The sequence below is a fragment of the Ursus americanus genome, chromosome 5 (genome assembly GCF_024610735.1).
Source record: "Ursus americanus isolate L20-20 chromosome 5, mUrsAme1.1.p, whole genome shotgun sequence".
NCBI lineage: Eukaryota > Metazoa > Chordata > Mammalia > Carnivora > Ursidae > Ursus > Ursus americanus.
In genome coordinates, this window is record NC_142131.1 from 57,940,472 (window position 1) to 57,965,112 (window position 24,641).

The 24,641-nt window shown below is 35.5% G+C and overlaps 1 protein-coding gene across 1 annotated transcript in view; it reads right to left on the minus strand.

Annotated features, from left to right (window-relative positions):
- Positions 1-24,641, minus strand: part of SEC24A (SEC24 homolog A, COPII component) — a 60,868-nt gene that overhangs the window by 25,447 nt on the left and 10,780 nt on the right. The window contains exons 2-10 of the mRNA XM_045794667.2: positions 14,579-15,070; positions 10,022-10,192; positions 8,278-8,355; positions 7,538-7,698; positions 7,096-7,268; positions 5,942-6,044; positions 4,630-4,756; positions 2,713-2,822; positions 963-1,075 (exon numbers count right to left, since the gene is read on the minus strand). Of these exons, the coding sequence (XP_045650623.1) occupies positions 963-1,075; positions 2,713-2,822; positions 4,630-4,756; positions 5,942-6,044; positions 7,096-7,268; positions 7,538-7,698; positions 8,278-8,355; positions 10,022-10,192; positions 14,579-15,070 (1,528 nt within the window). The remainder of the gene's footprint in view (positions 1-962; positions 1,076-2,712; positions 2,823-4,629; positions 4,757-5,941; positions 6,045-7,095; positions 7,269-7,537; positions 7,699-8,277; positions 8,356-10,021; positions 10,193-14,578; positions 15,071-24,641) is intronic.

The window sequence follows — 24,641 nt, forward strand, 5'->3', positions numbered from 1 at the left end:
GAGTTGGACACTTAACCAACTGAGCCACCCATGTGCCCCTAAAATATAATATAAATTAAGGTACTACACATCTTTTAAAAAGTTTACCCAAATCTCTTCTTACATTGTTCAACTTAAGAGCAGCAAAAGTATTTGTCTTAAAGAACTTAAATATGTGGACCTACAGTTTCTTAAGGAGAGAGACTAGTTTTCATTTTTGTTGTTCATTAAAATACAAATGCTGGCAAGAACAAGGAGGATCCTTTCTCCGAGGTGAGGGACTTAGCCCATTTCTGATAAGATCTGGTCCTTCACATTCTTCCATACCACACAAGAGCACTATATTTCATTACACTGAAAAGTCATACTAGCTTTTATAAGTTATACTAAGTATCTAAGAACCATTTAAAGTACAGATATTTTAAGAGACTTAATAGATACGAAAACTCAATGCAACATGTACACACTGTTTGGATTCTTATTTCAACAAACCTACATTAAAGACATTTCTGACACACCAAAACCAAAAATTGAACCAGGTATAAAATCATATTATGGAATTACTGCTAATTTTGTTTGGCGTGAGACCTGTATCTTAGGGTTAAAAATGACTGCAATTATTTATAGGTAAGAAGATATGCTGACTGAGATTTGAGTGAAAATACTCAAGGGGAAAACAAGTGTTTGTGTATGGGAGGGATTAGATGAAACAAGAACAGATGAACACTAAAAATGTTGAAATTGAGGGATGGGTACTTGGAAGTTCCTACATTCTTTCTACTTACTCCATATTTGAAATTTTTCCATAATGAAAAGTTAAAATAAATTTATGTTTCTCAGAGAGAGTGAGGCCTGAAATTAAGAAACCAATTTAAATGGACATTTAGAACATAATTATATATAGCATTTTTTGTATTTTGAAACTACTTACTCGTTTTGCAAACACTACCAGTTTCAAATTCAAGCTGAATTAAGATACTTACAAATCCAGATTGTCCAACAAACTCTGGCAAACTGAATTCAAGTATCCAGTTTCAATTGCATTGTGAGATACATCAAATACAAAGAGGTACACTGGAGGTTGAGGTGGTCGTAACTGAAGAAAAGACATTAAAGACATTTAACAGGATTAAATCTAAACCTACCATCTGTCCAATCCACCGAAAACATAACAATAAACATTATTTACAGATTAAATGGAGGCTACTAATAAATAATAATGGGTTAAGAAAATAATATAGAAATAATAGGAGTTTTAAAAATATGCAAAACTATATTATATTGTTTTCAGATGCAAAGTTAGAAAAAGAAAAATGAAGATGTGATTGCCCTAAGTCAGAACAGTTTTTCTCTAGGACAAGGAGAGAAAACATAGGCAGAGGGCTTCTGGGAGTACTGGCAGTCTTCAATTTCTGACGGGCATGGTGCTAACACAGGCGTTTATAATTATTTGGTAACTTACACATTTATGTTTTATAGACTTTTCCATATGCACACTATATTTCACAATTTAGGGAAATTACAATTGTGAAAGTGACAAATCAAGTTAGCCTGAGCTGGTTCCTTAACCAACGCATTTTAGTCAAGATCCATAAAAATGTACAACTATATTTTATAATTCCAAACTCAAAGATTTGCCCTCAATTCAATAAAAAGCATCAAATAACCATGTTGAGAACTGGGCATGTAGTGTATTAATTTTTTTTTTTTGAGTGTACTAACTTTTATATTTTTTGCATAGACCACTTGCCAAATTCATAGCATCTGTCATCAAAGAGATAAGCAAAGAAGGAGCAAAACATCTCACAACAGGCAAGTTTACAGATTTAAAGGAAGTCAGTTTTGCAAAACCTGGAAGATAAAAGACACCCCAGGAGGCCAATACAAAAGAACAAATGCTACTTCTGATTTTTTGGCTTTAATTTAACAAAAAGACAGCTACACTAGGGAAAACTATTACCTACCATTTAAGTGTCACAAAACTGTTTTCTACACTGAACTTTTCTGAGGTGAAAAGAAAATGAACCCTCATAATTTCTATTTCCCATTGCTGCCCAGAAAGAAATTACCCCCACAAAAACATGAAAAGGTAAAATAAAATATAAAAAGTTGATGTTAAGTCTTATCTTCATATTCCCTTTATTTAGAGGCAATTACGGCACGGTGAAAGAGTAACCAAATCAAAAGGCACAGACTTTTATGCAAGGTCTCCCACTTACTTAAAAGATATTTGGCAAGTCACTTAACCTAAGTCTGTTTTCACATCTGTAAAACAGGATTAACAGCATTCACCTAGCTTAATTCAGACAGTTGTTTGTGATGATCAAAAATATTTAAGTGCTTTGTAAAATGTAAAGTGCTAATGAAATGTTAGGCATAATTATTATTTTAAAAATGCAAGACCTCAGATACTCATACAAGGGTGTAATAGTACTTGCAAGAGAATGTTTATCACAGCATTATTAGAAGAAGAAAACTGGAATGTGACTTAAAAGTAAATATGATCCTGGTATTACAATGCAAATTTCTGGATTGATGCACAAGAAACATAGGTGAAATTTTACATATACTTTTACTTTTCAGATTTACCCTTACATACTAATTAACTACATTTATAATGAACAAGTTTAACTTATAAAATTTAAAAACATAAAATTTTGTTAAAGGATGCTACAATGTTTTATTTAAAGCGTAGAGTTAAATAAATACGCTACATAAAAAATGAAAGCTTACCATGTATTCTGAAGGAGCCATAAACTCAATAGTAGCATTTTGAACTTCAGGTCTTCTGTGAGGTTCTCCGTAGACTCTAGTCAAAGGGTTGTACATGAATTCCTCAGGAACTATAAGTCAACAACATACAATGATAAAATGAAAGGATTAAGTTTGATATATCTTGCATTTAGCTGTTTTCTAATTTTGAGGATTTATAGATAAGCCAATATAGACTAAATATTGAAGAATAAATATACTTTGTTTGAGTTCAAGTTTTCCCACACTCAATGGCACTAAGTATGTCTTGCTTTTACAGCCACAATCACAGCGATTTTACTCTTCCTACTTTCTAATATACTCTTTGTCTTAATTCTTGCTGAAGTGCTTTCCCTAAAACAGCTTGAAAGGACGATAAAAATTCATTAAATACCAATTATTATCTTAAATGTGAGACTAAATTTTGTCTTAAATTTCATTATGGTACACAAATATTAACATTTGCCACAAAATGTACAGACTCTGGCTGCCCCTATAAAGCTATGGTAAAAATACTTTACAAGCTAAAGCTAAAAGCCTAATCGTTCAGTGACTTCCATTAATTAATGAGGCCTTTATGGAACATCAGCTACCCACCACTTGTAATACACTAGTGCTCAAAGAGTATTTTCTAAATTATCATTGCACCTGTCTTCCTATTAACTGTTTAGAAATTCAAAATCCTGGGGCGCCTGGGTGGCTCAGTCGTTAAGCGTCTGCCTTCGGCTCAGGGCGTGATCCTGGCATTCTGGGATCGAGCCCCAGATCAGGCTCCTCTGCTGGGGCCTGCTTCTTCCTCTCCCTCTCCCCCTGCTTGTGTTCCCTCTCACGCTGGCTGGCTCTCTCTCTCTTTCAAATAAATAAATAAAATCTTAAAAAAAAAAAAAAAAAAAGAAATTCAAAATCCTACATATGTTAAAGAGTAAGCCATAGTTCATGAAATGGTCTGGGCTGCATACTAAAGCGACTTCTACCTTTATTATAATTTTGTTTCACATACTGAAGCATATATACATAAGATTTTGAAGGCATACAAAACACTATACGTACATTTTCTAAATTATTAGAGTAAAAATTATGTTCTTACTCCATGCTCACTCTACTTGTAAAAAAAACGTTAAGAATGGTTTTTAAAAATCTCTTAAATTCTCTATTTCCCAATGCTTGATGAAATTTCCTTTCAAACACAGACCCAGTTTTCTTTTTTTTTTTAAATTTTTTTAAGTAAGCTCTATGTTCAACGTGGGGCTTGAACTCACTAACCCCAAAATAAGAGTCACATGCTCCACCGACTGAGGCAGCCAGGCACCCAGAGACCTAAGTTTCAATGTGGATATCAGCATACCCTTTTTCTTCTCTAATCCTAATAAAGTGCTATCGGTTAGATAATATGCCTTAAACATAGACTGTAGGCAGCTTCTGAAAGATCTCCTCTTCCTCAATTACTGAAAAAAACTACATTCAACTAACCTTCTAGCACTGCCCACCTCCCTTCATACAGCAGTGAATGAAGCTAATGGCAGCTATTCTGTGGACTTATTTTCTTTCACCCTAGAGAAAAGGCATGGGACAATTTCTAAATAAAAATATTTCTTAAATTATAGGCTTAAATAATACCATGAAATATGCCATTTATTATATACCCAATATAATAAATGTAAAAAAGTGGTATCAGAGAATATCTTTGTTCAAAAAGTATGTATTTATACACACACACACACACAAACATACATATGTGTATGTATCTATAAATGTATAGAAAGAAGTTAACAGAAGTTATCTCTGAGAGGAAGGATTACACGTTAAGACAGGGTTTCTTTTTTTTTAATTTCACATTTGTATTATCTGCTTTCCCTACAACATAAACTGAAATTTGTAAATGTTTTTAAAAAAACATACCATCATTGACTCGGTAACATAAGTTACACTTCCATCTCCTTTGATCCAGAAAGCTGACAAAAGGGTTGATATATGTCCTGCAGGAGCGGCATCTCACAATTGTACTGGAGGTAACCACGGGCAATTGCTAAAAAAAAAACAGAATTTTTTAAAGGCAGTGATCATCACATCTAAAGGCCAAATACTAAACCATACCTTTCAAGTAACTTCCAGGATACTATAATTTTGGAGAAAAAAACCAAGGGTAAAAAGATGTGTCCAAACTGTCACACAAAGAAATTATGTAGCTAAAATGTATTGATTTTAAAAACTACTATTTTTCTTCAGAACTATTCTCATTAAATCCTGCCTTTGAGAAAGTATTTATTTTCTCATTAAACATTTATATTATAAAACCAACATGGTAAATATCCAATGTATTTTTGAGATGGATGGTAAAATAAGGATCAACACTCTAAGACCAATGAAATGACTGAGTAAATTATTAGGAATTTTCTTCATGTTCCATTAGGAGGCTTACTAAGTTCTCATTAAAGAACTGTCATAAAGTAAGGTAAGGGTAAATTATATCTAAGTATTCAATTAAACTTTGCAATTATGCTCCTTTTTAAAGTTTATCATACATATTAGAAGTTCTAGTCTTAATATAAATTTGTTTTGGGATAGTCACTTATGTACTGAACCTCTCAAGGGTATGTCAAGGTTCCAGAGCCTTACGACAAAAGTGGAAGGTCTTCTTTGTTTTTCCCCTTTGAGCAGAAGAAACAGTTTCTTTCTAAAGCAACAAACTTACTCCAAGAATGGCAGAACTGGGAGACTGGGTACATTATTTCAAACAGGCAAATAATTTATAACTTTTTTAAGATTTTATTTATTTATTTGACAGAGAGAGACAGCCAGTGAGAGAGGGAACACAAGCAGGGGGAGTGGGAGAGGAAGAAGCAGGCTCCCAGCAGAGGAGCCTGACATGGGGCTCGATTCCAGAACGCCGGGATCACGCCCTGAGCCGAAGGCAGACGCTTAAGGACTGAGCCACCCAGGCGCCCCAATTTATAACTTTTTAAAATAGCATGGTTCATTTATTTATTTTCTTTCAGTATCTCTTGAATTTTTCAAAAATAGGCTGATTTAATCTCATTTTGAAGTGTTTGGTAATAAAAGTGATAGCTGAATTACAAAGGAACCTGTCAATGGTCAAATTCCTAAAGATAGCGCAGATAAATTCTACATGTGATTCTTGCACTACTGTAGAAAATTCCTCACCACCAAGATAATTTTCCATTAGACATTTACTTTCATTAGTGAAACATACCACTAGGTCTTTGAAAGGATGAAGCAGCAGTCCCAAAGGAAGTTTGGCTTTATTCAGTAAGGCCTGAGTCTGAGGAATGCTCGTCAGCGTACATCGAAATAACCTATATCAAAGTAAAAACCATGTATCATAAAAAAAGAATCATGTGTCTGTTGTTGCTATGATTATTTTTGGACAAAAAGAAGATGTGAAAGGTAGACATTTTAACAGTGGATCAAATTACAAAGAAACTTTTCAATAGACCCTCTCAAATTTTATCTCCTTAAATATTTAAGTTCTATTCAGAAAAAGAGGCTGGACAGTTACAACCCAGTATTATATAACTAAAATACAGTCTTTTCTTGGCTTGGCTTGTGCATAGGACAGTCCAGACTAACAAATGACTTATTTTTCTTTATATAAATCTAGATTACATTGGAATTAAAAGGTGACGACACAAATGTACAAATGCAAGTTTAAGTTTATTAATGAAAAGATCAGTTCTGTTGAAGGTTCTAAAAAGACCATTTGAAAATAACAAAATTCAATTTATCAGAAAGTCGTCACCACATATATTTAAACTAATGATCCATTTTAAGGGACAAAAGAGTTATTATGTTTATTATGAAAAGTAATTTAAAATGAGAGCAAATAAAGGATTATGTAGAATCAAATCCCCATACACTGGACTTTAAAAAAAATAATGTATTCACCACAATAATGAGTGTCATAGTCCCATTACAGCTGATAAGAGCAGTCATCGCTTAGAAGTTACAACCCTATTTTTTGAGTTAAAATATTTCAAATATCAAGTAAGCAATTAACAAAGTTCTTTTTCCTGCATGCAAAACTATTTTCATAAATTAATGTTTGTACTGCTTGTTCATAATACATGAAGCTCCAAAAAAAAATCCAAAACTTTTAGAATAGGGGCGCCTGGGTAGCGCAGTCATTAGGCGGCTGCCTTCGGCTCAGGGTGATCCCAGGATCCTGGGATCGAGCCCCACATCAGGCTCCTCTGCTGGAAGCCTGCTTCTTTCTCTCCCACTCCCCCTGCTCATGTTCCCTCTCCCGCTGGCTGTCTCTCTCTGTCAAATAAATAAATAAAATCTTAAAAAAAAAAACTTTTAGAATAAAATGTCATTCTTAGTAAGAAACACTATTTGAAGTCTTACTCTGGGTTACAATTGAGTTTCTGGATATCTTCATGCAAATTTGGAACAGGAGGCTGCAAAGGTGTTGCTGGAAGCATGTTTCTTTCTTGAAGAAGATTGATAACTCTTAGCCCCTCTGGATGTAGACTTAATCCACTCATACTTGCAGTTAAATGATTAGCACCTAAGGGAGTCTAAACATACATAATTTCAAAGTAAGTAGCCTTTAAAGTGTTTTCATTTGAAAACAGTATGTAAGGACTTGGTTAATTTTGCTCTAATTAACAAAACTAATCTGGATTTCCTGGTCAATTTTTTCAGTTCTGGGGATATATAATAAAACAAGTCTTACGGACTATCCATTATTTTAATTGGTTAAAAGTATTCATTACACCTTCCTAAAACTTTTATGTCTACACAGTTTAAATCAAGAGATGGAAAACTGGTTAAAAAAAAAAGTTACCTGAGTAAAGCCCTGTGGCCCACTTGAGTAATTCAGGGAAGAGGGTGGCATTCCAGTTGTACTAGGTGGTGCTGTGTTCTGATAACCAGGTGGTAAGGAGGGATATGAATACCCAACACTTCGGCTCATTGTGGGATTCTTGTTAGTATGCTGTGGTGTTGCTAGAAACAAGGTAACTTTTAAGTTCTATTTTATACTCCAGATTACTTTAAATAAATACATATATCCATTTAATTATGCCTCTAAAATCCTTTGGGTAATTTAATACTTTCATTTATCAAATTTGCAAAATAAACACTACCAACAAAGTAATAGCAATGATTAAAATCTAGTTAATGTAGACTATAACCAGAAACACATAAAAATAAGTTTGTATGAAAAAAAAATTAGCTTGGTATGGTTAATTTACTTTTATTTCATTTACTAAACTTTACACTCAGACTAAAATTCTAATTCAAAACGTCAATGAAAGCATATTAATGTTCAACTGATTTAATATATTTTTTAATTGATAAAAATACTCTATAGTCAGAACATAATAATAAAGCCCATGATCCCAATTCTGAAAGAAAAAAAAAAATCTAAAGGAAAGGAGATAAAAAATGCTACCATGAGGTATTGCTGTGTATATAGATGAGTATGAAGTTTTCTTCACTGTTTCCTATAACGAACACATACTAAAACAAAACAAAAACACACACACAAAAAAACAAAAAATAACAACTTTCATAGCATCTCACCCAAGAAGCCACCGCCTTCAATTTCATCATAACTATTGTGAACCACCATAGATCCATTATTGGTATTTGATGTAATACCTAAAAAGGAAGTTTATTAATAATATTTGAACTAGAACAATTATTACAATTTCTGAAAAATTTGAACGCTAATGTCTAAAATTTAAGATAACTTTCCAAATACTTTAACCCCAGGAAAAATGCAAATGTTGAAATAAAAATTTCAAATAATGCACATTTTTAAATTTACTAAATACATAAAAGTTTTTAAAAATTTTACAAACTTCTAAAATGGATGGTCCTTTGTGCAGTTTAAAATTATATACTATATGAAAGATTTCAGCAGTTGAGAGCAGCATTAAAAACCTCTAAAGAGCAGTACATACTGAAAAAAAAGTCACCAAAGTGAATACTAAAGAGAAAATAAATTATGAGGATAAAAATACTTTTTTTTTTTCAAAATAAGGAACAGAGTGGAATCTAGAATTAATTTGAAGGTGATATAAGTTAATGGAATGATTGCTTTATTCCAGGGAACAGGCCCTAAAGTAAAATAAAAATTTTAACTTGCTTTCCCTCCAATTTAAAGAATTAAAGATAAATGCCAGGGACATCTGCTATGAAGAATTAAAATCTATTTCTAGGTACCTCTACTATTTATGAGCTCTAAGTCAGGGATAGAAGAAACTAAAATTAGTGAATAGCATCAACCTCTAGCTTCTAAGTACAATGATGCTAACTTTAATAGTCATTTTTAACACCATACAGGTTAGTTTAATAGTTGATAAATCAGTTAATTTCTTTCCAGTTCTCAAGACCACCATGACTTTAAACAAGAACTGATATAGAAAACCTCAGTAAAACTGTTTGTAAAAGTAAACAAAAACATTGGGCATATTTTTAGTTGGTTAAAAATGCAAATTATTTATTGTAGCTTGATTTTCAAAGTTATAACGTGGCAAATAGTGGGACATTATCATTTTGTTACTCATTTTAACACCATTCTTTTCAAACTATTCACAGGTTATATAATACTAAATATAATACTAAAAAATATAATACTAAATAAGTATAATACTATATCATACTAAAAAAGGAAATGCTAGAAGAAAAAACAAAAATATTGATTGTATTCAATAGTAGGATATGGACAGTGGATTTTTCCTTCCTGTTTTCCTATTTCCACATTTTGCTGCATTGGTTAGGTTATTGCTAAAATCAATTTTACTTGACAAAATATACTGTTTAAACTAATAAACTTATATTTTAAAGTTATATCTGAAGACAATGCTTTAAAACATTTTATTGTTTATATACAACTTCAAAATGCTTGCATATTTTACTTTTTATTTAGGTTGATAAATATTTGTTAACATTTACAATAATAGCAGAACATGGAAAAGAGACAACATATTAAAAGGACAGTTCTAACACCATGCCCAGAAAAGCAGAAATTCTCCTCTTACCTTCCTCTGCCAAAAGGCACCTAACTTTAGAGCCATGATTGTTAAAATCTGCCCAGCAACAAAAAAAGTTAACAGCAGTAGCTTCCAAATGCGAGGCCCAATACAGGGTAGCAGAATTCCAAGGAGCTTTTTTTAAACTCTAAATGCCTGAAGGCCTTCCTAAACTGAAACAACTAAATTTTCTGGAAAAAATATTATCCGAATGCAAGGAATTCAAGTAAAATTCATCCTTCAACCCCGGGTCAAAACTTTAGGATCTGACTTGGTTTTGCCTTGCTTACCTTCTTGGCTGACAGCTGAATTAAATGAGGGCTGGGGCACAGCTCTAGGTGATGACTTCTGAGGAGTGAGTGCCCTCACTGGAGGTGGTCCTCCAGTTGGAGGGGGCCCAAGAGGAGCTCCTGGTTGGAAAGTGGCAGGCAGAGGTGGGTTCACTAAAGGGGGTGCAGAACCTATAGAAACATCAGTTTTTCACAAGTCACTTAAGAACTAAGAAAAAGGACAAAACAGTCCTTTACCAAATATGAGTAACTTCCAAATTTACATTTTTAGTTAAAATCACTAAGAAATTACCAGAAATATGTTACCTGCTCAGGTTTCTGACTTTTTAATTTATATGCATGCTTTATACATTTACAAGTCTCTTTTCCATGCTTCTTATTTGTCAATTATTAAAGCAGCATCAAATCACCTATAAGGTACATACAATGAATGACCTGTTTATTGGTTAATTTTTATTAACTGGTCACAGAGGTTCAACAAGGCCATGTCAAATATTCTAATAGAAATTAACATGAATAAATGTTATTAATGGTCTATTAATATAGTCCATTCAATTAACATTAATTAGGTTGACAGCTTTCTAAATTACAAACTAGGGGCGCCTGGGTGGCTCAGTCAGTTGAGTGACCAACTCTTGGTTTTGTCTTGGGTCATAATCTCAGGGTCGTGGAATCAAGCCCCACATGGGGTTCTGTGATGAGCTTTGGAGCCTGCTTAAGGTTCTCTCTCTCTTCCTCTGTCCCACTCCCCTGCTCACCAATGCTCTCTCAAAAAAAAAAAAAAGGGAAGGAGGGAGGGAGGAATGGAGGAAGGAAACAAAGAAAACAAAAGAACATTCCCTAGGCTTAAAAATCAGGAAAGGACACAGAGTTAATGTATATACTTTATTAAAACACCGATATCTGAGAAGTTGAACACTACCCATCAAACTAAACTAAGAATGACATGGTAACTGTCCTTGTATCTCTCAATATCTTGCTGCCTTGTTTTCACCAATTTTCTATCAGGACAGTAACATCTGATGACTGTGAAAACATTATCAGTTACTTTTGGGGAAATTCCTCTCTGTGATATCAAAAGTTCCAGGGGCGCCTGGGTGGCTCAGGGCGTGATCCTGGCATTCTGGATCGAGCCCCGCATCAGGCTCCTCCACTGGGAGCCTGCTTCATCCTCTACCACTCCCCCTGCTTGTGTTCTCTCTCTTGCTGCCTCTCTCTGTCAAATAAATAAAATCTTAAAAAAAAAAAAAAGTTCCAAAACCCATAACCACCTGCTCATTCTCATTTGACAAAGTATTTTATCTACTAAAATACTACTGATAAATATGTGATTTAATTTTTCATTCTAGAACTTTTTTTAATCCTCCGAATTTGTAAGTGAAATAGATAATAAATGAATTTTACTTATATTCTACCTGCATTTGTAAAACCTTGTGATTTTTATAAGGGAATAAAGATACCCAGGTATGAAAATTTTCAATGCTTCTTCAATACTGTTCAACTCTCCAGGGCCAAAATGAAAAATGATCGTTATTTCTGAACCTTATAGCTCCCAACAAGACAAATCACTGCCCTGTTGACAACTGAAGATAAAGATTACTGCCATTTAACTCCCTTATCAAGGAAGCACTGACACATACCCATGGCAATACAGACAAGTCAAAAGAACAAAAGGACAAGGTACACTACCAACTCAGCATGAGCAAGATTATATGATACATCTGGCCACAAAGGTGTAACAACCTAACGCTTAACAAAATACAAGTAAGCTTACAGAGATTCACAAGTTTAAGAAAAAAAAAATTGAAACCACAACATGCTACATTTCATAAAGTAGACATTTTTTCAAGCTGAATAATTTTTTCTTTTTTAAGTAGGTTACAAGCCCAGTGTGAAGCCTAACAGAGCTTGAATTCATGACCCTGAGTTCAAGACTTGAGCTGAGACCAAGAGTCAGATGCTTAAGTGAATGAGCCACCCAGGTGCCCCTCAAGTTGAATAATTCTTATTTGTAACATTAATAGCTAGAGTTTTACAACCTGCCCTCTGAGATCCCTAAAGCAAATGTAAGGATGTTAAAAGATGGCTTATTAGGAAAAAAAAGTCAGATCTGGCTCCTGGGTGGCTCAGTCAGTTAAGTGTCTGCCTTTGGCTCAGGTCCTGATCCCAGGGTCCTGGGATAGAGCCCCCCACCAGGCTCTCTGCTCAGCGGGGAGTCTGCTTCTCCCTCTGACCCCTCCCCCACAGCTCATGCTTCCATGCTCTCTCTGAAATAAATAAAATCTTTAAAAACAAAAAGGGGAAAAAGTCAGAGAAATTTGACACATGGACTCAAAACTTAGTATAACCTAGATACAGTTTTGAGATCAGATAATCAGGCACCTACTACCAATGAAGAGTTAAAAAAAATGAAGGTAAAAAAGAGGAATTTATTTAGAGGTATCTAAGAAAAAAACAGAGTAGTCATATATCTATTTAAGGTTCATTTTCTTAGTTTATGTATCTTTCTTCCCCTTCTTTTATGAGAAACTTTGTAAGTTTTGTCACTTACTTATGTCTCTTTCACCACATATGTGGTATAGCCCTCTACCCAAGGGCTTGTGACAGCCAAAAAAATTTCAGATTATTGATGAGGTGCTTTTTAATGAGAAGCTACACCTACTCTTAAATAGCTTTTAAACAGCAGCTTTTCCCAAACTATTTTCTTATGGCTTTGGGCAAAGTATTCAAGCCTTATTTCTTATCTATAAAAGAGACTATTGTGAAGATTAAATAAGATACCACATATAAAAGTTTGGCAAAGTGCTGGAAAATAAAAACATTCAATAACTGTTACCTATAATTACCAATAATGAGGTGAAAATTCATTAACTTCAGGTGACTGATGCCCACTCATGGTGCCAAATGAAAAAGAATAAAAGTAACCACATGGATCTCAATTTTACAATTGCAGATCAGAAGATTTCTACAAAGAAACCAAATTTCTAGAAGCAACTTTAACCTTTATAGGCCGTAATGCAAAATGTATTCACCAGACACAATAACTGATCAGAAGCTAAGAAAAATAGTTTCAGCAGTTGAAATATATGTAGTATACAGAAATACATATACAAGGTAACTATTGATACTATTACTTCATTTGGAAGCTTTTACTAGTTCATTTCCTTGAGGATGTAGGCTGAACAGAATCAACCTGCAGATCTCAATACAGAATTTTAAATGCTTTTCCAAGTAACGCTATTAATTTTGTTAAGTGTAAAAGACACTAATTTTAAGAGCTAAATAGGAACAGTGAAATGGTTAAAGGAACTTACTTGTAAACCAGATACAACCAAAGTTTGATATACAAACTGATGTACAAAATCCACACAATCCCAATCAAAATCCCAGGTGCCTTCTTTGCAAAAATTGACAAGCTAATCCTAAAATTTTTATGGAAATGCCAAGGGACCCAGAAGAGCCACACAAACTTGATAAAGAAAAACAAAGTTGGAGGGGCACCTAGGTGGATCAGTCTGTTAAGCACCTGACTTCAGCTCAGGTCATGATCTCAGGGCTCTGGGATGGAGCCCTGCGTGGGGCTCCCTGCTCGTGGGGAGTCTGCTTCTCCCTCTCCCTTTGCCCCTCCCCCCTGCTCATGCTCTCTCTGTCTCTCTCTCAAGTAAGTAAATAAGATCTTTAAAAAAAAAAAAAAAGAAAGAAAGAAAGAAAAAAAAAGTTGGAGGAGTCATACTTCCCAAATTCAAGGCTTACTACAAACCTACAATAATCAAGTTGTTTGGTACTGGTATAAAGATAAAGATCAATAGAAAAGAATTCAGAGTCCAGCAATAAACCCTTATATTTATGATCAATTGATTTTCAATAAGGGTGCCAACACCATTCAATGAAAGAAAGAACAGTCTTTCCATCAAATAGTCCTGGGACAAATGTATATCCACACGCACAAGAATGAAGTTGAACCCCTACCTCAAACTATACACAAAAATTAACTCCAAGTTGGTCAAAAACCTAAATATGAGAGCTAAAACTATAAAACTCTTACAAGAAAAGATAAATATAAATCTCTGCCCACTGCTTTCTGACTGCAGTTCTGCTAATAACACTCCTCACTACAAAAGTTATTGGCTGTTCTGACCTGCCCCTCCGGGATCCTACAGTTTCTGGGGACCAAAACTGCCGAAGCCATAACAAAAAGATAACCCAAGCCTCAGATCAAGACCAAAAAGAGACCATAGGGATTGAGCTTCTTAAAATGGAACCCAGTTAATAAAAGTAATGGCAAGTCCTTAAGGAAGTGGTTCTGCATGCATACCTGGATGCCCTGAAATATCATGGGTGACTCAAAGAAACACAGAGGATACCTTCAAAGGAAAGAAGCAAACCCGTGATTTTAAGGTTAGAGAAGTAACTTATTTAAGGATTTAAAGATTAACAATGATTTAGAAAACGAACAGTCCTCCATTTGGTTTTAAGTCTTGAAATACTAATTAGAACATCTAAACAGGCAAAATTTTCCCATTTCTACACAGTAAGCACTCCTATTAAGAACTCTACCTGATTTTATGAAGTTGTTTTGAAGTGAAGGATCTCCAGAAGAAACATATTGATGACTTGTCAAATTTGTATTCCCAGATACAGTTGGTTGGGATGATGCACGAGGACAATTGTTTGTCTGTGATCCTGTGGATGGATAGTTATATTGCCAATTCAAAGGCGTCTGTACGTTGGCTCCAGGAAGAAAGCTACCAGAAGGCATTGGTGTAGCAGCTGGGTTCTGAGAAGTAGGTAGTGGCATTCGGGGAACAGGACCACTGTGAAGTGAAGGTGTCACTGGATTAGAAGCCACAGGTGGTCTATAAAGAGTCTGCCCAGGTCCCTGATAATTACTTAATGGAGAAGCAGTCTGAGAACCACCATAATTAGACTGTCCAGAGACTGGATTCAATGTTTTTGCTGGTATTAGATGAGAGTAGGATCCCGGAAGCTGAGAATTGTATCCTTGGTTCACTGACACTTGTGAAGACATCAGTGCATTTTGGACAGGACCTTCCAATAAGAGGAGGAAAAATTAGTCTTGCAAACAAAGCAATAAAAATACTTTAAGAAATACAGTAAAACACATGGTACTCTTACAATTCAACAATAAAAAGACAAATAACCCAATTTAAAAATAAAGAAAAGATTCAGACATTCAAATATATTTCCAAAGAGATATACAAATGGTCAATAAGCACATGCAAAAACACTAAACATTATTAATCATTAGAGAAATGCAAATCAAAACCACAGTGAGATGGCACTCACAGCAAGTAGGATGACTAAAATGAAAAAGTCGGTAAACATTTTAGTGTTAACAAGAATGTGGAGAAACTGGAACCCTCACACATTGCTAACAGAAGTGTAAAATGGTGCAACTACAGTGGAAAACAGCTTGGCAGTTCCTCAAAGTATTAAGCATAGTTATCATATAATCCAGCAATTCCACTCTTACCCTACACAAAAACACATGCACAAACGTTCATAACATCATTATTCATAATTGCCAAAACGTACAAACAACCCAAATGTCCATCAACTGATGAAGAGATAAACAAAAGGGCATATCTATACGATGGGATATTATTTGGTCATAAAAAGGAATGAAATATTGATGACATTTTACAACACAGATAAACCTTGAAAACATTATACTGAGTGGAAGATGCTAGTTACAAAAGAGCATACATTGTATGATTCATTTATATAAAATGTCCAGAACAGCAAAATCCACAGACACAGAGGTAGATCTGTGGTTGCAGGGGCTGGAAGGAGGAGAAAATGGGGAGTAACTGCCAATGGGGATAGGGTTTCTTTGAGGGATTATAAAAATATTATAAAAGTGATAGTAGTGATGGTTACAAAACTCTGTGAATACACTAAAATCACTGAATTGTACATTTTAAAGCTGTTATAAAAAAATCCCTAGAACTACCACTTCTATTCAGGAATATACTGTTATTCCTGTTGCTAAAATGAGACAATAAAAGGAAACAGATAAATACTTTTTTAAAAGGTTTTATTTATTTGAGAGCAAGCAAGTACAAGTACAAGCACAAGCCAGGGGGAGGGGTAGAGGAAGAAGGAGAAGCAGACTCCCCACTGAGCAAGAGCCATGCAGGGCTCAAGCCCAGGACCCTGAGATCATGACCTGAGCCAAAGGCAAATGCTTAACTGAGCCAGCCGGGCGACCCAAGATAAATATTTTTTAAAAGATAGCACTGGATGGCTCAGTCAGTAGAGTGTGCAACTTTTTTTTTTTAAGATTTTATTTATTTATCTGAGAGAGAGGGAGAGAAAGAGAGAGGGAGAACAAGGAGGAGTAGAGGGAGAGGGACAAACAGATTCTGTGCTGAGCTTGGAGCCATAACTGGGGCCCGATCTCATGACTCTGAGATCAAGACCCGAACGGAAATCAAGAGTTGGACGCTTAACCAACTGAGACACCCAGGCGCCCCAGGCCCTCTTTAAATATTTATAATGAAGACCCTCATCTTTGAGTTTAATAAATGCATATGGTAAAGTCACTGTCAACTGACATCAGTTACTCCATTTAATGGCCAAAGATCTTCATAAACAAGCTATTCAATTTCCTACTCCTTTTCCTCTCTGCTCAGCTCCAGTCCCACCCACCTGAATGTTTCTTCAACAAGCTTAAATATGCTCCTACCATAGGGTTCTTCACTTTTTACTCTGCCAAGAATGCTCTTCCTCCAGATAATCTCACTCAATGTCTTTACTCAGGTCTCTCTTCAAATAATCTCAAAGAAGCACTACCTGAACACTGTAATTCAAATAGCACGTCTCTCATTCTCTTCACCTCTGACCCTGCTTTATTTTTCTTTCTAGTGTTAAAATGACACTATGTTATTTATTTATAGTCTCTCCACCTCACTGTAACATATGGTCCATGAAGATAGGAACTTTATTTGGAGAAATATGAGAATCAACTGTAATAAAAGCTAGTTTCAAATGCTACAGTATTCACCTGATGGGATCCCTTAAAGGTAAAAAAAAATATTCCATGATACGGCACCATGTTGGATATTCTTAAAAGCAAGACTTTTAAATAAACTAAGGACGCCTGGGTAGCTCAGTCAGTTAAGCAGTCCACTCCTGATTTCAGCTCAGGTCATGACCCCAGGTCATGAGAACAAGCCCCCACATGGCGCTCCACACTGAGCGTGGAGCCTGCTTAAGATTTTCTCTCTCTCCTTCTGCTCCTCCCCTCACTCGCACTCTAAAGAAATCAATAAATAAAATCTAAATAAATAAATAAGCTAAATAGCAAAGCAGTCCCTTTCCTGAAAAATTCAGTCCTACAAGACATGGGGGTGGGGAGGAAGTGTAAGCTTCCACATCAGAGGGAAGCTGGAATAGAATGAGAGGGCGGCAGCAGCAGCAGTGGGAGAATGGTTACACGCAGGAGAACTGATCAAATAAATACATACAGGATAATGGAAGCAAGACTTCTCACTCTCTGAGAAGGGAGTCACAAATATGGAAAGGGGAAAACTAGAAAGAACCTAACGATGGCGGATCTGCATTGGAAGTTACAACTGAAACTCATGGATTTCAATATATGTATCAATAGGTAGTTTCCCTAATTCTGTCTGCTGAGACTGGTAGCAGAGACATTCTAATAGCTCCGATCACATCTAGTACAATATCTTGGTTTCTAAATACTTTTCTCTCCACGAAAAGGAATCATGGCTGATCCCTGAACTTAGAAAGTACAAGATGAGCCTTCAATACCTTATTGTGCCAGAAGTCAAAGAAGTACCCAAGAACGATAATACAAGAAAACAGAGAAGACAGTTTGAAGGGCACCCAAAGGCCAAATCTGAGATAACATAAACTCAAAATAAACAATAGTAATAGTGGATTATAACCCACTGAATAAACAGTCCATACCAATATAAATTAATGAATTAAAAGTCTAACAAGGAATGAAATATTTATATAGTCTCTATCAGTGATTTTTTTTTTTTTTTTTAAGTAGGCTCCATGCCCAGCGTGGAGAACAACATAGGGCTCAAACTCACAACCCTGAGATCAAGACCTGAACTGAGATCAAGGGTCAGATGCCTGGAGTGCCTGAGTGGCTCAGTTGGTTAAATGTCTATCTTCAGCTCAGGTCATGATCCCAGGGTCCTGGGACTAAGCCCCACATCAGACTCCCTGGCCAGCAAGGAGTGTGCTTGTCCCTCTCCCTACCCATACCCCACTCATAATCTGTCTCGCTCAAATAAATAAACAATACCTTACAAAAAAAAAAAAAAAAAGAATCAGAGGCTTAACTGTCTGAGCCACCCAAGTGACCCTAAATAGTCTCAAAGTACATCCCCACATAATACTTATTAATTACAAAATGAAGAAGAGCAACTTCACTGTGGAGAAGCTTTGCACTTAGGCGATCAAAGTGAACATCATCAATAATCAGAAAAAATGAAATCATGTACCACATGCAATGAGAATACATCATCTCTACTTTAATACTCCTGCTATAGTACATAATCTGAATCTAATCGTGATGAAATAGCAGACAAACCCAAACTGAAGGACATTCTACAAAATAATTGGCTTGTAATTTTCGAAAGCATCTGGGTCATGAAAGTCAATGAAAGACTGAGGAACTGTTCCAAACTGAAGAGCACTAACAAGGCACAATAATTACATGCTAAATGTGATTCTGGATGGATTCTTTTGCTAGAAAGGGTTTTACTGTGACAACTGGTGAAACCTGAATGCTGTCTGAGGATCAATAAAAACAATGCATTAATGTTAATTTCCTAATTACGATAGTAGTATTACGGTTATTTAGGAAAACTTTATTATTTGTAGGAATTTTTTTTTTTAAGATTTTATTTATTCATTTGACAGAGAGAGAGACAGCCAGCGAGAGGGGGAACACAAGCAGGGGGAGTGGGAGAGGAAGAAGCAGGCTCCCAGCGGAGGAGCCTGATGCGGGGCTCCATCCCAGAATGCCGGGATCACACCCTGAGCCGAAGGCAGACGATTAACGACTGAGCCACCCAGTCGCCCCTATTTGTAGGAAATTTAAACAAACTAAAGTATCTGGAAGTGATGGGACATTATGTCAGCAACTTACTCCCAAATGGTTCAGGAAAAAAGTTTATTGTAATGTACTTGCATGTTGTCTATGAATTTATTGTCCCAAAATAAAATGTTTAAAGCAACACTAAGAAGTTAGTTATATTGTAGAGACTACAGAAAGCATGCACCTCCTCAATGAGAAAGGCTAGTAAGAACTTAGTTCCTTCCAAATACAGCATCTTAGCCAGACTCAAAGTATGGTATATCAACTTAAAAACAAGTAAAACTCTTGTTTTTCTGGGAAGCTGTTCTAATAATGTTAACAACACTGATGTCAAAGGTGAATATGAAAAATCGTAATTTCAAACCTACTAGGATGGCTATATCTAATCAGAGACGGTCAATAACAAGGGCTGACAAAGGTGTGGGAAAATTGGAAACTCTAATACATTGCTAGTGGGAATGTAAAATGCTGCAGTCACTTTGAAAAAGTTTAGCAGTTTCTCAAAATATTAAACATAGACGGGGTGCCTGGGTGGCACAGTTGCTTTAGCATCCAACTCTTGGTTTCTGCTCAGGTCGTGATCTCAGGATGGTAAGACGGAGTCCTGCGCTGGCTCCATGCTGAGCACGGTCTGTTTGGGTTTCTCTCTCCCTCTCCCTCTGCCCCTCCACCCACCTCAAGTGTGCTAAGGTAAATACATAAATCTTTAAGAAAAAAGAAATTAGGGGCGCCTGGGTAGCGCAGTCGTTAAGCATCTGCCTTCGGCTCAGGGCATGATCCCGGCGTTCCGGGATCGAGTCCCACATCGGGCTCCTCCGCTGGGAGCCTGCTTCTTCCTCTCCCACTCCCCTGCTGTGTTCCCTCTCTCGCTGGCTGTCTCTCTGTCACATAAATAAATAAAATCTTTTTTAAAAAAAAAGAAAGAAAAAAGAAAAAAGGAATTAAATAGAAATACCTATAATCCATCAATTCCACTCCAAAATTTATACACAAGAAAACTGAAAACACATGTCTGTACAGAAACTTGCACATGAAAATTCATAGCAGCATGATTCATGATAGCCAAAAAGTGAAAACAATCCAAATGTCTACTAACTCATTAATGGTTAAACAAAATGGCATGTATCTGCACAATGGAATATTATTTGGTCATAAAAGAAATGAAGTACTGATACATGCTACGTGGATGAACCCTGAAGATAATACGTTAACTTAAAGAATCCAATCACAAGAGACCGCATAGTATATTATTCCATTTATATGAAATGTCCAATATAGGCATATAAGCAATACAGGCATACAGAGATAGAAAGTAGATTACTGGTTGCCTATGTAGAGGCCAAGGGCAGGTTGCCTCAAAATGTACAATACCATGCTGATTATTTCAAATTAACACTACTTAAAAAACAGCTTGCACAAGGACACTCAGGACCTCTTCTGTCCCCCCGAAAGCAGAAAATAAATCTCCCATGTGAAAGGTACCCTCCTTGTACCAGGGGGTCACCAGAGATAGGGAATTTAGAGCCAAGAAGCCTTTATAAATAAACCTTGTTGATTTTTATTAATTTACTACCCCAGGCCAAATTCCATTTAGAATTCCTTGTTAATTGAAGCTCTCAATGTTAAATTTTATCCTGTCAATTTCTCACAGATTTATTGTCTCTGTCTAAAAAGTGTAAAAGTACCTGCCTTGGTCATTTCTTTAGGTCTCAATTTCATTATTGGGCCTCCCTGCACATGTAATTAAACTTCGTTTTTTTCTATTAATCTGTATCATGTAAATGTAATTCTTAGTCCACCTAGAAAACCTCAGATAGAAGAAGACTTCTACCTCACCCTCACAGGGACACATGAAGAGGGACTGCTAATGGATTCAGGGTTTGGGGGGGTGATGAAAATGTTTTAAAATTGATTGTGGGGGTGCCTGGATGGCTCAGTCAGCTAGGCGTCCAACTCTTGATCTCAGCTCAGGTCTTGATCTGAGGGTTGTGAGTTCAAACCCTCTGCTGGGCTCCACAGTAGGTGGGGAGCTTACTTAAAAACAAACAAACAAACAAATAAATAAAATATCAGGCGTCATGATGAATATACTGAAAACTACTGACTTGTATACTTTAAATGGGTGAACTGTATAGTGTGTGAATTATATCTCAATAAACCTGTTTTTAAAAGTGGCTTAAACAAGAAAAAAAAAAAGGTAGAAATATCCCAGATGTTTATCAACAAATGAATGAATAAATAACGTGGTATATTCATGCAGTGAAGTGCTTTCGGCAATAAAAATAAAGTACGATCCATGCTACATCATGGATGAACCCTGAAAAGATCATGCTAAAAGGAAGGCAAAAAAAATTAATTAAAAATAAAATTTAAATAAAATTTAAAAATAAATAAAAAGAGAAAGGCAGTCACAAAAGACCATATATTGTATGATTCCACTAATAAGAAATGACCAGAGTAGGCAAATCTATAAGAGAAGGGGGACAGGGACTCACTGCTAATGGGCTTGGGATTTCTTTTAGGGGTGATAAAAGTGTTCTAAAACTCAATTGTGGCAATGGTGGCACAACTTTGTGAATACACTAAACAATACTCAAGTGTAAACTTTAAATGAGTGAATTGTATGACAGATTAATTATAACCCAAAAATCTGTTTTTAAAAATAAAGAAGAATAAATTATACAATTTATGTAATAGTTACCTCTGGTTGAGAAAAAGGGGATATGATAAGAGACATAGCGGTTTCAGAGGTACCGGTTAAACTCTGTTAAACCAATGGTGAGCACACAGGAGTTCATTTTATTATTTCCCTTTAAACTGCACATATGTAGGGCACCTAGCTGGCTCAGTCAGTAGAAATGCGACTCTTAATGTCAGGGTCCTGAGTTTAAGCCCCACATTGGGTGTAGAGATTACTTTAAAAATAAATAAACTATACATATGTGTTTTATATAAATTGTATATGTGTTTCACAATAAACATTTTAAAATCAAAAAGTACATTAAAGAGTTTAAATGGAATGATTTCATAAGTATAGAAGCAGAAAATTAATGTTTCTAATATATAGTATTTAATTTTTCCTCACATATATATCTTTTAAATACAAAGTTTAAAGATACATGTGTTTGTAAAATAAAACACTACATATTACAAATAATAACTTGGTTATTTCGTAGACATCCCTAAAATTTCATACTTTCAAGTAGCTGGAAAGAACTAGAGAAGGGAAAATCTTTTCACTGGGAAATAGAGAAATGCCTTTCGGGGGGGGTCACTTAAAGCATATATAGTATTTCATCCCGTGGGACACCAAAATATCACCTTAACTTCTTTGGGCACAAAACAAAATTCGTCTCACCCACAAAGTCTGGCACCATCCTGGCTCCAATATTTGATTTGGCTCCCTCTTACTTAACTGCCAAATTAAAAATTAGGGCATTATAGGTCAGAAATTTTTAAAAACTGCCACAATCATACATATCTTTTCAAACAAGAAAATAAAACAAAATAAACAAACAAAAATACTGGGACCAGAGGAACAGTTAAATAAATTCCTTCAATCCTGGCTCTTACCAAGTGCACTGTCTCCACTGAGAACACTGAGAACATTTCAGGTTAATTTCTGGACCTTTCTATTTTCATTTAGGGTTTTTCTTTTTTTTTTTTTTAACTGATCCCTGTCTGAAAACACTGAAGAAAGCAATCCATTTATAAATGTGTATATGCCAGGGTAATCCAATGGAAAAGTATTTAAAGTATTCAAATGGTGACTTAGACCTAGAATTATTTTAAGACAAAAAAAAAAAAAAAATAGCCAGAGGGGAAAGGCCACACTATTCAATGGTACCACCAATGAGAAGTCACCAATGGGAATGCTAAATATACATGGAAAGCAGCTAAACAGGGTGACTATCTGACCACATACACAGGTTTAAAAAGGTTTCACTTTTCCTAAATTTTATCCCCTCGATGTTTATATAACCCATTTATATAGCCATCTTGAATGCTTTTTGAACAACTCATGGGGTAAGGGAGGAGAGAAAAGCATAAACAAGAAACTTAAATTATCTCTGGTTGATCTCCAAAACATCAAATCAGAGAGATATGTTCTGGAAAAGAATCCTTTGCTTACATATGCATGATTTATCAAACACTAAGAGACTGAATTACTGAATGTGCATATTCCAAAGGACTCTCAAGATTCTGGCACCCTGAAAAACTTTAGGCTTAGAGCAGCTAAGCAACTAGTCCCAAATAGCACCAGAAGTCAACATAGTTCACTTAATCCCTAGTCATTCTCTACATAGGCTACTACTCCATAGTGTATATGCAATCTCTGAGATATGAAAACTATCTAAAGAAATGTTGTAACTCCTATACAATCACCTTCCTGATAGTACAAGGTCACACCATAGGAAGCATATATGGAAACAGGCATTATAGAGTAATAATTAAGAGCACAGACTAAAACAACTATCCGAAATCAAATTCTGGCCTTGACTTTTAGAAACAGTCCTTGAGCAAGATATTTAACCTAGTTTCCTCATCTATAAAACAGGTATAGTAAAAGCACCTAAATTACAGCGTTAATGTGTATGATAGGCAGAAAAATGACCCCCCAAATATGTCCATATCCTAATCCCTAAGACATGTAAATATATAAGGTTACAAAGCAAAAAAGAATTTAAGGTAGCAGATGGAATTTAAGGTTGTTAATCAAGTGACCTTGAGATAGGAAGATTATTTTAGACTATTAGGGTGGGCCCAATATAATCACAAAGGTGAAAGAGGGAGGAGGGAGGAGGCAGGAGGTAGGGTCAGAATGATACTATGTGAGAAAGACTTGACAAGACATTGGTGGCTTTGAAGATGATAGGGGGCATGAGTCAAGGAATAAGGCTAGCCTCCAAAAGTTAGAAAAGGCAAAACATTCTTTACTGGAACTTTGGATAAGGAATAGAGCCCCGATGACCTGACAGGCTTCTGACTTCCCCAACTTTAAAATTACAATTTTGTGTTGTTTTAAGCCACCAAATTTGTGGTAATTTGTCACAAGCGCAATAAAAACTAATAAACTTAAAGAATGAGATTTATATGAAACACAGTGATGTTTCTCATAGCACTCATAACGTTTGCTATCTTCATCTGAGAAACGTTCATTTGTGCCCTTAACACTGCAGCAACTCACCTACGTCTGTTTATCAGCAAACCAAATAATTCCATCTGAACTAACGTTTTTTTTTTTCTAGTCTTTCATTTGGTTAAAGACTAATCCTGTAGTTAGCCTAATTATTCATTTTATTCCAAATGCTTAAGAACATTCTATTCGTTCCCTCACTGAAAGACATATTTACCAAATATCATCGGAGGAGAGAAAGTAAGTAAGGTCCACTCCAACACTGCCCTCAAATAGCTCACAGTCCAGACTGGAAGACAAAGAACCAGGAAAGGACAAGAGAGTGATGTGACAGTGGCAACTCAGGGAACTATGAGAACACCAAGGAAGTAACACTTAGGCTA